This window comes from Antennarius striatus, chromosome 10 (assembly GCF_040054535.1).
Source record: "Antennarius striatus isolate MH-2024 chromosome 10, ASM4005453v1, whole genome shotgun sequence".
NCBI lineage: Eukaryota > Metazoa > Chordata > Actinopteri > Lophiiformes > Antennariidae > Antennarius > Antennarius striatus.
The window spans coordinates 545,001-557,500 of record NC_090785.1 but is presented as its reverse complement, the minus strand read 5'-3'; the positions used below and the strand labels follow the sequence as shown (position 1 = coordinate 557,500).

Here is a 12,500-nt window from a genome sequence, read left to right as displayed (position 1 = left end):
CTCACCTGCCTCTCTCTCCTCTCCTCCCCCTGAGGGGGTAACTCTGCTGCCGGTGGAGCTTCACTGACACCTGCTGGTCAGAACCAGAACTTCAACACAACACCGGAGTGGACCTCAGGAAGTTCTTCTTTATTTTACACTAGTCCCTCGCTTATTCGCTCCTCAAGATGCGCAGCTTCACCTCATCGCTGATTTTTACTAGGCAGTCACGTGACACCGTACAGGCATTCTATTGGCTGACAGCCTCCAGTGGTGAGCTACGTTCAGAGACTCAGGGAGCACAGAAACACTCTACGGGTTTTAAACAGTCTGTCAGTGTTTTACAGGTGATGGTTTAGTATCAGTGTGGGGGGGTCAGGTTTAGTATCAGTGTGGGGGGGTCAGGTTTAGTATCAGTGTGGGGGGGTCAGGTTCAGTATCAGTGTGGGGGGGTCAGGTTTAGTATCAGTGTGGGGGGGGTCAGGTTTAGTATCAGTGTGGGGGGGTCAGGTTTAGTATCAGTGTGGGGGGGTCAGGTTTAGTATCAGTGTGGGGGGGTCAGGTTCAGTATCAGTGTGGGGGGGTCAGGTTCAGTATCAGTGTGGGGGGGGTCAGGTTTAGTATCAGTGTGGGGGGGTCAGGTTCAGTATCAGTGTGGGGGGGTCAGGTTTAGTATCAGTGTGGGGGGGTCAGGTTCAGTATCAGTGTGGGGGGGTCAGGTTCAGTATCAGTGTGGGGGGGGTCAGGTTTAGTATCAGTGTGGGGGGGTCAGGTTTAGTATCAGTGTGGGGGGGTCAGGTTTAATATCAGTGTGGGGGGGTCAGGTTCAGTATCAGTGTGGGGGGGTCAGGTTTAGTATCAGTGTGGGGGGGTCAGGTTTAGTATCAGTGTGGGGGGGTCAGGTTTAGTATCAGTGTGGGGGGGTCAGGTTCAGTATCAGTGTGGGGGGGTCAGGTTTAGTATCAGTGTGGGGGGGTCAGGTTTAGTATCAGTGTGGGGGGGTCAGGTTTAGTATCAGTGTGGGGGGGTCAGGTTTAATATCAGTGTGGGGGGGGGTCAGGTTTAATATCAGTGTGGGGGGGTCAGGTTTAGTATCAGTGTGGGGGGGTCAGGTTTAGTATCAGTGTGGGGGGGTCAGGTTTAATATCAGTGTGGGGGGGGGTCAGGTTTAATATCAGTGTGGGGGGGTCAGGTTTAGTATCAGTGTGGGGGGGTCAGGTTTAGTATCAGTGTGGTGGGGTCAGGTTCAGTATCAGTGTGGGGGGGTCAGGTTCAGTATCAGTGTGGGGGGGGTCAGGTTTAGTATCAGTGTGGGGGGGGTCAGGTTTAGTATCAGTGTGGGGGGGTCAGGTTTAGTATCAGTGTGGGGGGGTCAGGTTTAGTATCAGTGTGGGGGGGTCAGGTTCAGTATCAGTGTGGGGGGGTCAGGTTTAGTATCAGTGTGGGGGGTCAGGTTTAGTATCAGTGTGGGGGGGTCAGGTTTAATATCAGTGTAGGGGGGTCAGGTTTAATATCAGTGTGGGGGGGTCAGGTTTAATATCAGTGTGGGGGGGGTTCAGGTTTAATATCAGTGTGGGGGGGTCAGGTTTAATATCAGTGTGGGGGGGGTTCAGGTTTAATATCAGTGTGGGGGGGTCACAAACGATTAAATTACTGTAAATAATAAAATAAATCGTTTGTCACAACAGAGGGTAGGAGGGTAGGATTAGAGGGTAGGATTGGGATTTGGGGTTAGGTCTAAAGTTAGGGTTTCTATAAAGGGTTTAGGGTTAGATTTAGGGTTAAGGTTAAGGAGTCGGGTTTAGGTTAGGGTCATTATAGGGGTTATGATTAGGGTTAGGTTTAAGTTTAGAGTTAGGGGTTAGCGGTTAGCGTAGGGTTAGGGTTAGGGGTTAGCATAGGGTTAAGGGTCAGGGTTAGGGGTTAGGTTAGGGTTAGGGGTTAGATTAGGGTTAGGGTTATTATAGGGGGTTAGGTTTAGGGTGGGGGGTTATATTAGGGTTAGGGTTATTATAGGGGGTTAGGTTTAGGGGTTAGGGGTCGGGGGTTAGATTAGGGTTAGGGTTAGGGTTATTATAGGGGGTTAGGTTGGGGGTTGGGGGTTGGGTATTCATGGTTGGGTTTGTGATTGGGTTATACGGGCTTTAAATTTTTCAATTTGTTCAGTTTTAGTTTAATTATGAAAACATTAGAAACAAAATTCCCTGTTTACCAACATCAAAGACGAGTCCAAATAAATGTGTGTACAAACAAACAAGTAAATAAATAAATAAAGAAGCGTTTGATCCTCTGATGTCAGATATTAAACCCCATGTTTGAGTCATTTGGGTTCAGTGGGATTATTTGTGACGGGGTTCTGGTTCCTGGACCAGAACTGGTCTTGATGGATCCTGGTTCCTTTGACAGAACCACAACCTGTTTACTGAGCAGCAGATCGGAGGGTTCAGACAGACGCGATCGTTTGATGGGAAGTCCACCCACATCTGTTGGTTCATTGACTCCATTCACCCGGGGGGGGTCGGGTTGGCTTCCCGCTGCTCCGTGTGTTTCACGTGTTTTATTCTTCCAGGCTGCAGCAGATTTTAACGTGTTCTACATCACCTGTCGGCTGATTTCAGGGCTCCACCCATCATACGTTTTGTCGTCCCACCGTCCAATCAGAAGGAGACGAAACAGATCGAGAAAAGGTTTGGTTCCACGTCGTCTTTAAAAGGAGAGAATTTTTGTTGTTGTCATTTTTACCTCCAGAAAGCAGTGCATCCTGGGATGTGCTTCATGAAACATGTGTGCATCCCAACAGTAATAACAGAATATACGGTAGGAGCGACGCAATGATTGAGTATTGACAATAGATCAATATAAAAACTAAACAAACTGTTACTTTAATGATTTTATTAATAACAACATCATAACTGTTTAAATAAAAAGAAACACGTTAAAGCCTGGTAGTCATTAAAAACAGTGTCAGAAGTTAATAAAGATAATGGGGTCTTTACTTTTGCTTTTCCCTCAATAGTTTTCCTTTCATTCATATTTTCTCCTGTGGACACTGAACCCAGAACCTTCACACACATGTAGTACTATCTGTAGTAATATCTGTAGTAGTATCTGTAGTAATACCTGTAGTAATACCTGTAGTAGTATCTGTAGTAATACCTGTAGTAATACCTGTAGTAATACCTGTAGTAGTATCTGTAGTAATACCTGTAGTAATACCTGTAGTAATACCTGTAGTAGTATCTGTAGTAATACCTGTAGTAATACCTGTAGTAGTATCTGTAGTAGTATCTGTAGTAATACCTGTAGTAATACCTGTAGTAATACCTGTAGTAATACCTGTAGTAATACCTGTAGTAATACCTGTAGTAGTATCTGTAGTAATACCTGTAGTAATACCTGTAGTAATACCTGTAGTAATACCTGTAGTAATACCTGTAGTAATACCTGTAGTAGTATCTGTAGTAATACCTGTAGTAATACCTGTAGTAATACCTGTAGTAATACCTGTAGTAATACCTGTAGTAGTATCTGTAGTAATACCTGTAGTAATACCTGTAGTAATACCTGTAGTAATACCTGTAGTAATACCTGTAGTAGTATCTGTAGTAATACCTGTAGTAATACCTGTAGTAATACCTGTAGTAGTATCTGTAGTAATACCTGTAGTAATACCTGTAGTAGTATCTGTAGTAATACCTGTAGTAATACCTGTAGTAATACCTGTAGTAATACCTGTAGTAGTATCTGTAGTAATACCTGTAGTAATACCTGTAGTAATACCTGTAGTAGTATCTGTAGTAATACCTGTAGTAATACCTGTAGTAATACCTGTAGTAGTATCTGTAGTAATACCTGTAGTAATACCTGTAGTAATACCTGTAGTAATACCTGTAGTAATACCTGTAGTAGTATCTGTAGTAATACCTGTAGTAATACCTGTAGTAATACCTGTAGTAATACCTGTAGTAATACCTGTAGTAGTATCTGTAGTAATACCTGTAGTAATACCTGTAGTAATACCTGTAGTAATACCTGTAGTAGTATCTGTAGTAATACCTGTAGTAATACCTGTAGTAATACCTGTAGTAATACCTGTAGTAATACCTGTAGTAGTATCTGTCCACAGGAGAACGTAGAACTAGAAAAGGAGCTTCTTTTTAACATCCCGTCTAGAAATAAACATTCAGGAAGTTTTAAACCAAACATTTCAGAGACTTGACATCCTGTCGGGTTCAAATCTGTTCCCGTGCCGCCGGTCCGGAGCCCGGAGTAGAGATTTGATCGTCGCTCGCTCGGCTCGCTGGTCGACCTGAAACACCGGCAGCTTATTATCCCGCCTTGTGAGGAGGAATCCGTGGGAATGTAAATGGACTGCTGTTAAAAGTTTGTGGCGCCGCCGACTCTGGGCGGAGATGAGGCTGCAGTTACGAACAGAGGTCGGTGCTCAACAAAGTGGCACAATTTAATTTGTGTGGCAGTAACTGCGCGGCGGCGATAGACTCAGTAATGAAACCTCTCAGCTTTAAGTTCTGTCTACTTTATATTCACAAAGGGGAAACGAGGAGGCAGCCATTGTGGAGACATGCAAATACACTGATCTTTCTAATACGGGCTTCACCCAATTGGACGCCGACTTTGACAAGCAGAACAAATGCGCTGCGCACAAACACGCGCAGGTCAGGGGGAGCGGCGCCGATGGCCGAGGCGGAATTCAACTTTCTTTATCCTCTTTTCAACGCCGGCGGTCACATTCTGTCTGTTCGCTTACTGTTAAATTAGTCATCTGAGATTAGAGACGGCTTAAGGGAGAAAAGTTTCCCCACAAAGTTGATAAAGCTCTGCAAATTTATGTACAGGGAACATATGCAAAAACAAAATGTGGAGAAGTTAGTTGGTCCACTTGTTTAGTTTTAGTTTGTTTAGTTAGTTGGACAAACTCAATTCATTTGAGTTGAGGAATAAACAGCTGCAAAATGTTTTATTAGCTTTGTTTCTGTGCTAAATGGAGTCAGTTTGATGTTAGCTTAGCATAGGAGTCACCAATATGAGAACAGAACTAAAAGGATATACAAGAAGTCCTCAACTTACAAATACAACTGGTTCCTAGAGGTTGTTCATATGTTAAATTGTATGTAAGTTGAATTGTTCATAAGTTGAATTGTTTTTAGATCGTTATTTATTCAATTTCAATCTATAATCTTCATCTGACCTCATTTAAAAGCAAAAAGTTCTGTAAACTAATACAAAACTAATGTAATTTCTACTAAAAATACTAAAATAATGGCTCCTGGTAAGACATCCCATCAGCGTCTCTGTGGCGACCCCACTGGGTTCATGGGGAAGGGTTTGTTGGATGTAAAACAGTTTTTATCTGATCCTGGTGGGTTTGCTTTTACTTTGAAAGAAAGAAGACGATAAAGCCTGTCCACAGCTGGACTTTTATTGTGAAAATCCAAACGGCTTCGTCTCGGTCGGTTCCTTCCTGCTGCTGTGTTTCAGGTGAAACGGGTTCTGCTTCAGAACACTTTGGACCTGCAGGAACATCAGGGACACGATGAAGACGAGTAACCCCCCCCCCCCCACCTGAAGCCCCCCCGTTTCCTGTCTCACCTGGAGAAGGCCAACACCGAGAAGCCCCCCAGCAGGAACTCCAGGCTGTAGAAGCAGAGCAGGACGGCGCTGAGGACGACCTCCAGCCGCAGGACGAAGGTCTGCAGCAGCAGGTAGTAGACGGCCAGCGAGGCACAGGCGCCCAGGAGGAAGAGCGACACACAGGAGGCCAGCGAGCGCTCGCACAGGTTCCCCCTCCAGCCTGATGACACACACCAGGTCACACACCCGTCCTCACCGCTGTCTCACACACCCGTCCTCACCGCTGTCTCACACACCCGTCCTCACCGCTGTCTCACACACCCGTCCTCACCGCTGTCTCACACACCCGTCCTCACCGCTGTCTCACACACCTGTCCTCACCGCTGTCTCACACACACCCTGTCTCACACACCCGTCCTCACCGCTGTCTCACACACCCGTCCTCACCGCTGTCTCACACACCCGTCCTCACCGCCGTCACACACACACCCGTCTTCACCACTGTCTCACACACCCGTCTTCACCACTGTCTCACACACCCGTCCTCACCGCTGTCTCACACACCCGTCCTCACCGCTGTCTCACACACACCCTGTCTCACACACCCGTCCTCACCGCTGTCTCACACACCCGTCCTCACCGCTGTCTCACACACCTTTCCTCACCGCTGTCTCACACACCTTTCCTCACCGCTGTCTCACACACCTTTCCTCACCGCTGTCTCACACACCTTTCCTCACCGCTGTCTCACACACCCGTCCTCACCGCTGTCTCACACACACCCTGTCTCACACATCTGTCCTCACCGCTGTCTCACACACCCGTCCTCACCGCTGTCTCACACACCTGTCCTCACCGCTGTCTCACACACACCCTGTCTCACACACCCGTCCTCACCGCTGTCTCACACACCCGTCCTCACCGCCGTCACACACACACCCGTCTTCACCACTGTCTCACACACCCGTCCTCACCGCTGTCTCACACACCTGTCTTCACCACTGTCTCTAATCTCTAATGTGTCCCTAATCTCTAATCTGTTTCTAATCTCTAATCTGTCTCTAATCCTGTTTTCCTCTTTGTTAAGTGAAGTTTTTTCTGCTGGATGCCCTTCCTCCACGCCCTGTGCTTTATCCTGGTGAACGTTCTGGAACGTTCCGTGTTCCTGTTCTTCCTGTGAGAACATTTGTCGACTGACTCACCATAAAAGATCCTGAGAGTCTCCAGACCGAGGAAGAGGAGCAGCAGAACCACATCCAGAACCAGAGTGTGTGACGGGTAGGGCAGCAGGATCCCTGCAGGGACACAGCAGGACCGCTGAGTCATGACTCAACACAATAGGACCGCTGAGTCATGACTAACACAGCAGGACCGCTGAGTCATGACTAACACAGCAAGACCGCTGAGTCATGACTAACACAGCAGGACCGCTGAGTCATGACTCAACGCAATAGGACCGCTGAGTCATGACTAACACAGCAGGACCGCTGAGTCATGACTAACACAGCAGGACCGCTGAGTCATGACTAACACAGCAGGACTGCTGAGTCATGACTCATGACCACAATCCCTTCATCCCTTCACTCTGATTGGTTGGAGCATGGAGACCCACACACCTTTATAGAGGAACCTGAAGCGTGTTCTGATTGGTTGCAGCATGGAGACCCACACACCTTTATAGAGGAACCTGAAGCGTGTTCTGATTGGTTGCAGCATGGAGACCCACACACCTTTATAGAGGAACATCAGGATCTCTGCCAGGTAGAACGCTGCAAAGTAGACGCTGTTGAGGAGGAGGAGAACCTGCAGAGCGACGGAGGAACGCCGAGGAAGACGAGTGGAGGACGACATCACGGACGGACCCGCCCCCGCTTCAGGACCACGATCCGATTGGCCGGCTGCCTGCAGGTGAGAGACGTCAGGTGGAACCAATCAGAACTCACATCATCACGGGTCAGAACGTGTTCTCCAACGCAGAGGAGCGGCGTGAATTTCCGCCTGCCGGTTCTCCTGTCGTTAACGGATTGTTCGGTGTGGGCGGGGCCGTGTTGAGCTACCCCCCCTCCCCACACACACACACACACACACTCGCCGGTCGGACCTCAGTCGGGCTCTTCTGAAGGTTCTTTAATCGAGCGGAACCAACAGGTTCTTCAAAAAAGCGTCAAAGAACCTTCAGATCTGAGCACGTGACCCGCAGAACGGTTCCTTAGGAACTCTTCGGACGCGTAGACGACAAAAACCGTGAACGTGACTCGTTTCATGTTTATTAGGCAGTAATTACGGGACTTACCGGGCGCCGTGTGTGATTACCATGGAAACAGCTTGGGCGGAAGTCCTTTCTTCTTCGTGTTGTGATGAAGAGCCACCTGCTGCCATCTGCAGGCTGCTGTTGGTACTGTTGGTGTTGGAAACCGGTGAGATTAGATTAGATACAGTACTTTAATAATCCCAAACTGGAAAATCCAGTTAAAAACTACTGTTGTTGTTGTTTTTACTTTTTTGATGGGTAATCATATACACCTTATCCTGTATATCATGAGTAAAAGTAGTCAAGTACAGTAGTCAGGTACAATGACTCTCTCAGGAGAAGGGGGGGGGGTGGCGGCGAGGTCAGCACGCGGTTAAATGGATTTGGATTTAATTTAATTTTATCCTGTTTATTTTATTTTTTTTTGTATATGTACTGTTAATGCTACATGTGTCTGTTAATGTAGTGTATGTCTTGTGGTATGTCCTGTTTTGTTTTCTATCTATCTATCTATCTATCTATCTATCTATCTATCTATCTATCTATCTATCTATCTATCCATAAATGTAAACAAATACATATATACCTATAATATTATTAGAACGAATTAATTTATTAAATCATTTATTATTATTATTATTATTATTATTATTATTATTATTGTTATTATTGTGGTTGTTTTTATATGTGTATATTTATTTGTGCGTGAGAATAGACTGGAGTGGAAAAATAATTTCCCCAATAGAATAAAACAAGTTCCTTCATTTATTTACTTATTTGTTTGTTTGTATCTAAATTAAATTAAATTAAATTAAATTAAATTAAATTAAATTAAATTAAATTAAATTAAATTAAATTAAATTAAATTAAATTAAATTAAATTAAATGTCTTTCTGTCTTTCTTTTGCTGAATTATCTAATGAACCTCTAAAAAACTACACCTCCCATCAACCCCGCGCGGCGCGCTGATTGGCCAGCCTCGCTGGTTGGGTTACGTGGCATTGCTCGGTCTGCGCAGACTCAGTGTAGTTCTATCCGGGGGGAAGATGGCGGCTGTCAGGATGCGGTCGTGTGTGCTGTCGGTGCTGCTCCTGAACGGCTTCTACCACGTCGTGTCGTCGCTGTATTTCCACATCGGAGAGACGGAGAAGAAATGCTTCATAGAGGAGATTCCCGACGAGACCATGATTATCGGTGAGTGGCGCGCGGCGGCAGGAAGTAGCGGCTGAGCGCTAACTTTAGCTAACTTTAGCTAGTCGGCTAAGCGGATAACCGATCCGGTTAGCTGTCGGTCCGCAGGCTGAGGCGTCCGTCCCGCCGGAGCGTGGAGTCAGGAGCTGCTCATCGATCAAATAGTCACTTATATATCAATTATTAATATCAATCGATGAATTAAACTGTAGTTTGGTAACAACAGCGAAGCGGCGGTTCTTTCCTGACCGGAAGGATTCGCCTTGTTGCTTTAAAATAGCTTCAATAAATATTAAAATCCTCCAGGGTGTGAAGTTACTACACTGATGATTGACTTCGGAGAGTCTCAGTCACGTCTAATCCCATTTAGAGGATGATTTCCTCCCGACCGCTCGAACAGCTGTGAGGCGGACAGGGATGTACTTCCGGGTGGGTCCTGAGGGCTTCGAACCGAGGACCTGAGCCACGCATTAACCCTTTAATTCAGTTGTGTGTGTTTGAAACGTGTCCCGGATCGGGATGTGTCACCGTTCACCGTGATGGATGTGATGATGTGTCAGCAGGAAGGAGCTCTGACCCTTCCTCCAGATCACATGTGTCAAACCCAAGGCCTGGGGGCCAAATGTGGCCCGCCACATCATTTAATGTGGCCCGCGAGAGCATAAAAGGTCAGAGTGTCTAAAAATAAAGAGGTCAAAAGTTTGCTTTGACCAAAACCACATTTCCCACAATGCAGTAGATCAGCCCATTTTAACTCTGACTAAACGTTGTGAACAAAGTTAACGTCCTAACTTGTGTCTGATGTTATTTTTCTTTATTGATTGATAGTTTGATCCTTGATTGATGGAGTTCTGTGGGTTTAATAACCTGACAAATGAAAAGGATTTATGTTAGAACAGAGAAACAAACAAACATGTTTTTTCTGTCTAACTGTAATGTTGCATCTGGTCCTTTGAGGACAGCCGTGATGCTGATGTGGTTCTCGGTGAAAATGAGTTTGACATCGTTAGCGATGTCGCTATCCGCTAGCGTTCACAAGCCGACCAATCAGAGCTTAAAGGAACTTATTTAACATTTCATCAGAGAACAGATCCGTCCTGCGTCGCGTTCCTCCTCCCCATCATGATCCGTCCAATCATACGTGACTCTGACTGGATATCCCGGCCACGGTGCCGCCTCATTGGACGTTTGTGTCCCTCAGGGAACTACCGGACCCAGCTGTACGACCGGCAGAAGGAGGAGTACCTGCCGGCCACCCAGGGTCTGGGGATGTTCGTGGAAGCCAAGGACCCCGACGACAAGGTGAGGTGGACGTGATGTAACCATTCACACCTGTGGCCCCCCCTGACGGAACCGTTCACACCTGCTCCGTTCCCCACAGGTCATCCTGTCCCGGCAGTACGGCTCTGAGGGCCGCTTCACCTTCACGTCACACACGCCCGGCGAGCACCAGATCTGCCTGCACTCCAACTCCTCCAAGTTCTCCCTGTTCGCCGGAGGGATGCTGGTGAGGGGGGGGGGTACTTCCTGTTCTCTGGGATTGAACGTCCTGTTCTGTCGTCGTGTTCTGGACTTTATTTTGTCCTTTTAATCTGACTGCTGATGATGGTTTTCCTCTTCCTCGTCACTTCCTGCCCACCTGGGGGGGTCACAGAGGGTTCACCTGGACATCCAGGTGGGGGAACACGCCAACAACTACGCCGAGATCGCCGCCAAAGACAAGCTGACGGAGCTGCAGCTGCGCGTGAGGCAACTGGTGGAGCAGGTGGACCAGATCCAGAAGGAGCAGAACTACCAGCGGGTGGGTGTCGCGCTCTAACACGTTCCCCCTCTGCTTCCTGCTTGGAGCATAGCATCCAGAGCTAACCAGCACTCCCTGCTGTCTGCCCCCCCCCCCCCAGTACCGTGAGGAGCGTTTCCGTCAGACCAGTGAGAGCACCAACCAGCGGGTCCTCTGGTGGTCCATCGTCCAGACGCTCATCCTGGTTGCCATCGGCATCTGGCAGATGAGACACCTCAAGAGCTTCTTTGAAGCCAAGAAACTGGTGTAACTGGTGTGTGTGTGTGTGTGTGTGTGTGTGTGTGTGTGTGTGTGTGTGTGTGTGTGTGTGTGTGTGTGTGTGTGTGTATGTGTGTGATGGATGCAGTACTGAGCGGCGCTCACCGTCGGAGGAGAAGCTGCTGAGGAGACGGGACTCAAACAAATCCATCAGTGCGATCCAGCCGCAGGTTATTCCTGTTACACCCCCCTAAACCCCCCCACCCCCCATCCGATCCTGACAGTCAGTGATCAGGGAACACGTGACGTCTGTTCATCACACTTCCTGGTCCCGTCATCCGGCCGCTCCTCCCAGGACGCTGTCAGTTTGGTTTCATTTTTCCTGTGTCTCCTGACCACTAGGGGTCGCTTTTGCTCACGTGTGAAGAGCAGTTTGGTTATGGGGGGGGGGGGGGGTTGGACTCTCAGTTCAAGTCCTCGACATCTTCTGCCTGTTGAATGAAGGGTCAGCTGACCTGGGTCTCTGCCGGCTCCGCCCTGATGGACAGGAAGTCACCTGACCGTCCGTCGGTGGGACTTTAACGTCTCACAGCCCTCAGACTGAACAGAACCCCAGGTCCCCGACCCGAGGGATCCGATGATGACATCACGACGGAGACTCTCCTGCCTCCTGGTCGGTTCCTCCGGCGGTTGGAGTTACAGATTAACGTGACGGTAGATTCTTGGTTAGTATTTAAATCAGCTGATTGAAGCTGGCTGAGGGGCTCACAGTTATTTTCAGAGATTCTGTCCATTTGAAATTTGACTGAGTTGCACTCAAAATAAAGTTTTGTCACCTTTGGTTTAGACGAGTGAACGAGTGACTGTCTTCTGTTCGTTTAGCTTCCTCCACCAAACTTCGAGTTTAAAATGAATTTTATATACATGTCAGGCTGCTTAACTAAAATGTTTTTTGACTAAAATATCTGAAACATACCTGTGGAATGTCATTAAGCTAAAACAAATGTTTTTAAATGATCTTCTAATAAAGGTTATAACACATTAGTCTTGAATTAATAATTGTCTTAAGTTACTTTAGGTTTTTAGAGCAATTCTCCGAAACAACCAGTGAAAGGAATATTTACATCTTGTTTTTCCTGTCCTGTTCACACTTTATAAAGTCAGGATGAGTCGTCCTGAACAAATATTTGTAAAAGAAAGCAAAACTAGAAGACCAGATGGAAACTGGAACACTTTTCTATTATAAAATTACTGTTAATTAAAGGATTCTGTCTTAAATCTCATCATAAACTGCTGAAAATTTTATTTCCAGTAAAAATAAACCAAATTCTATTAAAAACAGTCTTTAGGGCGTTACTTTAATTAAAAAAACCCCGGTAGGAACGTTTGTCACTGCCCTCCTCTGTTCCCGCTCGGACCCGTTTGCCGGTCGGACAGCGACACAAACGATTCCTCTGTTCCTCATTCCTCACCGGTGATTTGTGTGAA

At 47.0% G+C, this 12,500-nt stretch overlaps 3 protein-coding genes across 6 annotated transcripts in view; 2 read left to right on the top strand and 1 right to left on the bottom strand.

Annotated features, from left to right (window-relative positions):
* Window positions 1–5,250: 5,250 nt before the first annotated feature.
* Window positions 5,251–8,033, bottom strand: LOC137602909 (transmembrane protein 216-like). 4 transcript variants are annotated; one of them, XM_068326009.1, is made up of 5 exons: window positions 7,865–8,033; window positions 7,188–7,473; window positions 6,774–6,866; window positions 5,590–5,791; window positions 5,251–5,511 (listed from the first exon to the last, which is right to left on the bottom strand). In XM_068326009.1, the coding sequence occupies exons 2-5, from the start codon at window positions 7,420–7,422 to the stop codon at window positions 5,496–5,498; spliced, it is 546 nt and encodes a 181-aa protein (XP_068182110.1). In that variant the 5' UTR covers window positions 7,423–7,473; window positions 7,865–8,033; the 3' UTR covers window positions 5,251–5,495. The 4 variants fall into 4 exon arrangements, with proteins under 4 accessions (XP_068182110.1, XP_068182111.1, XP_068182112.1 ...); XM_068326010.1 differs by having other exon boundaries at window positions 5,257–5,511; window positions 7,245–7,473; window positions 7,865–8,027; XM_068326011.1 differs by having other exon boundaries at window positions 5,380–5,511; window positions 7,302–7,473; window positions 7,865–7,989.
* Window positions 8,034–8,851: 818 nt separating this feature from the next.
* tmed9 (transmembrane p24 trafficking protein 9) lies at window positions 8,852–12,138 on the top strand. The gene is made up of 5 exons (XM_068325375.1): window positions 8,852–9,016; window positions 10,215–10,315; window positions 10,395–10,520; window positions 10,668–10,814; window positions 10,915–12,138. Exons 1-5 carry the CDS (start codon window positions 8,869–8,871, stop codon window positions 11,062–11,064), a joined length of 672 nt encoding a protein of 223 aa, XP_068181476.1. The 5' UTR covers window positions 8,852–8,868; the 3' UTR covers window positions 11,065–12,138.
* A 305-nt stretch (window positions 12,139–12,443) lies between these two features.
* The window catches only part of b4galt7 (xylosylprotein beta 1,4-galactosyltransferase, polypeptide 7 (galactosyltransferase I)), a 5,575-nt gene continuing 5,518 nt past the window's right edge, over window positions 12,444–12,500 (top strand). Inside the window, exon 1 of the mRNA XM_068325426.1 lies at window positions 12,444–12,500. This exon is cut by the window's right edge and continues 470 nt beyond it. The gene's annotated coding sequence lies outside the window, so the exon portion shown is untranslated.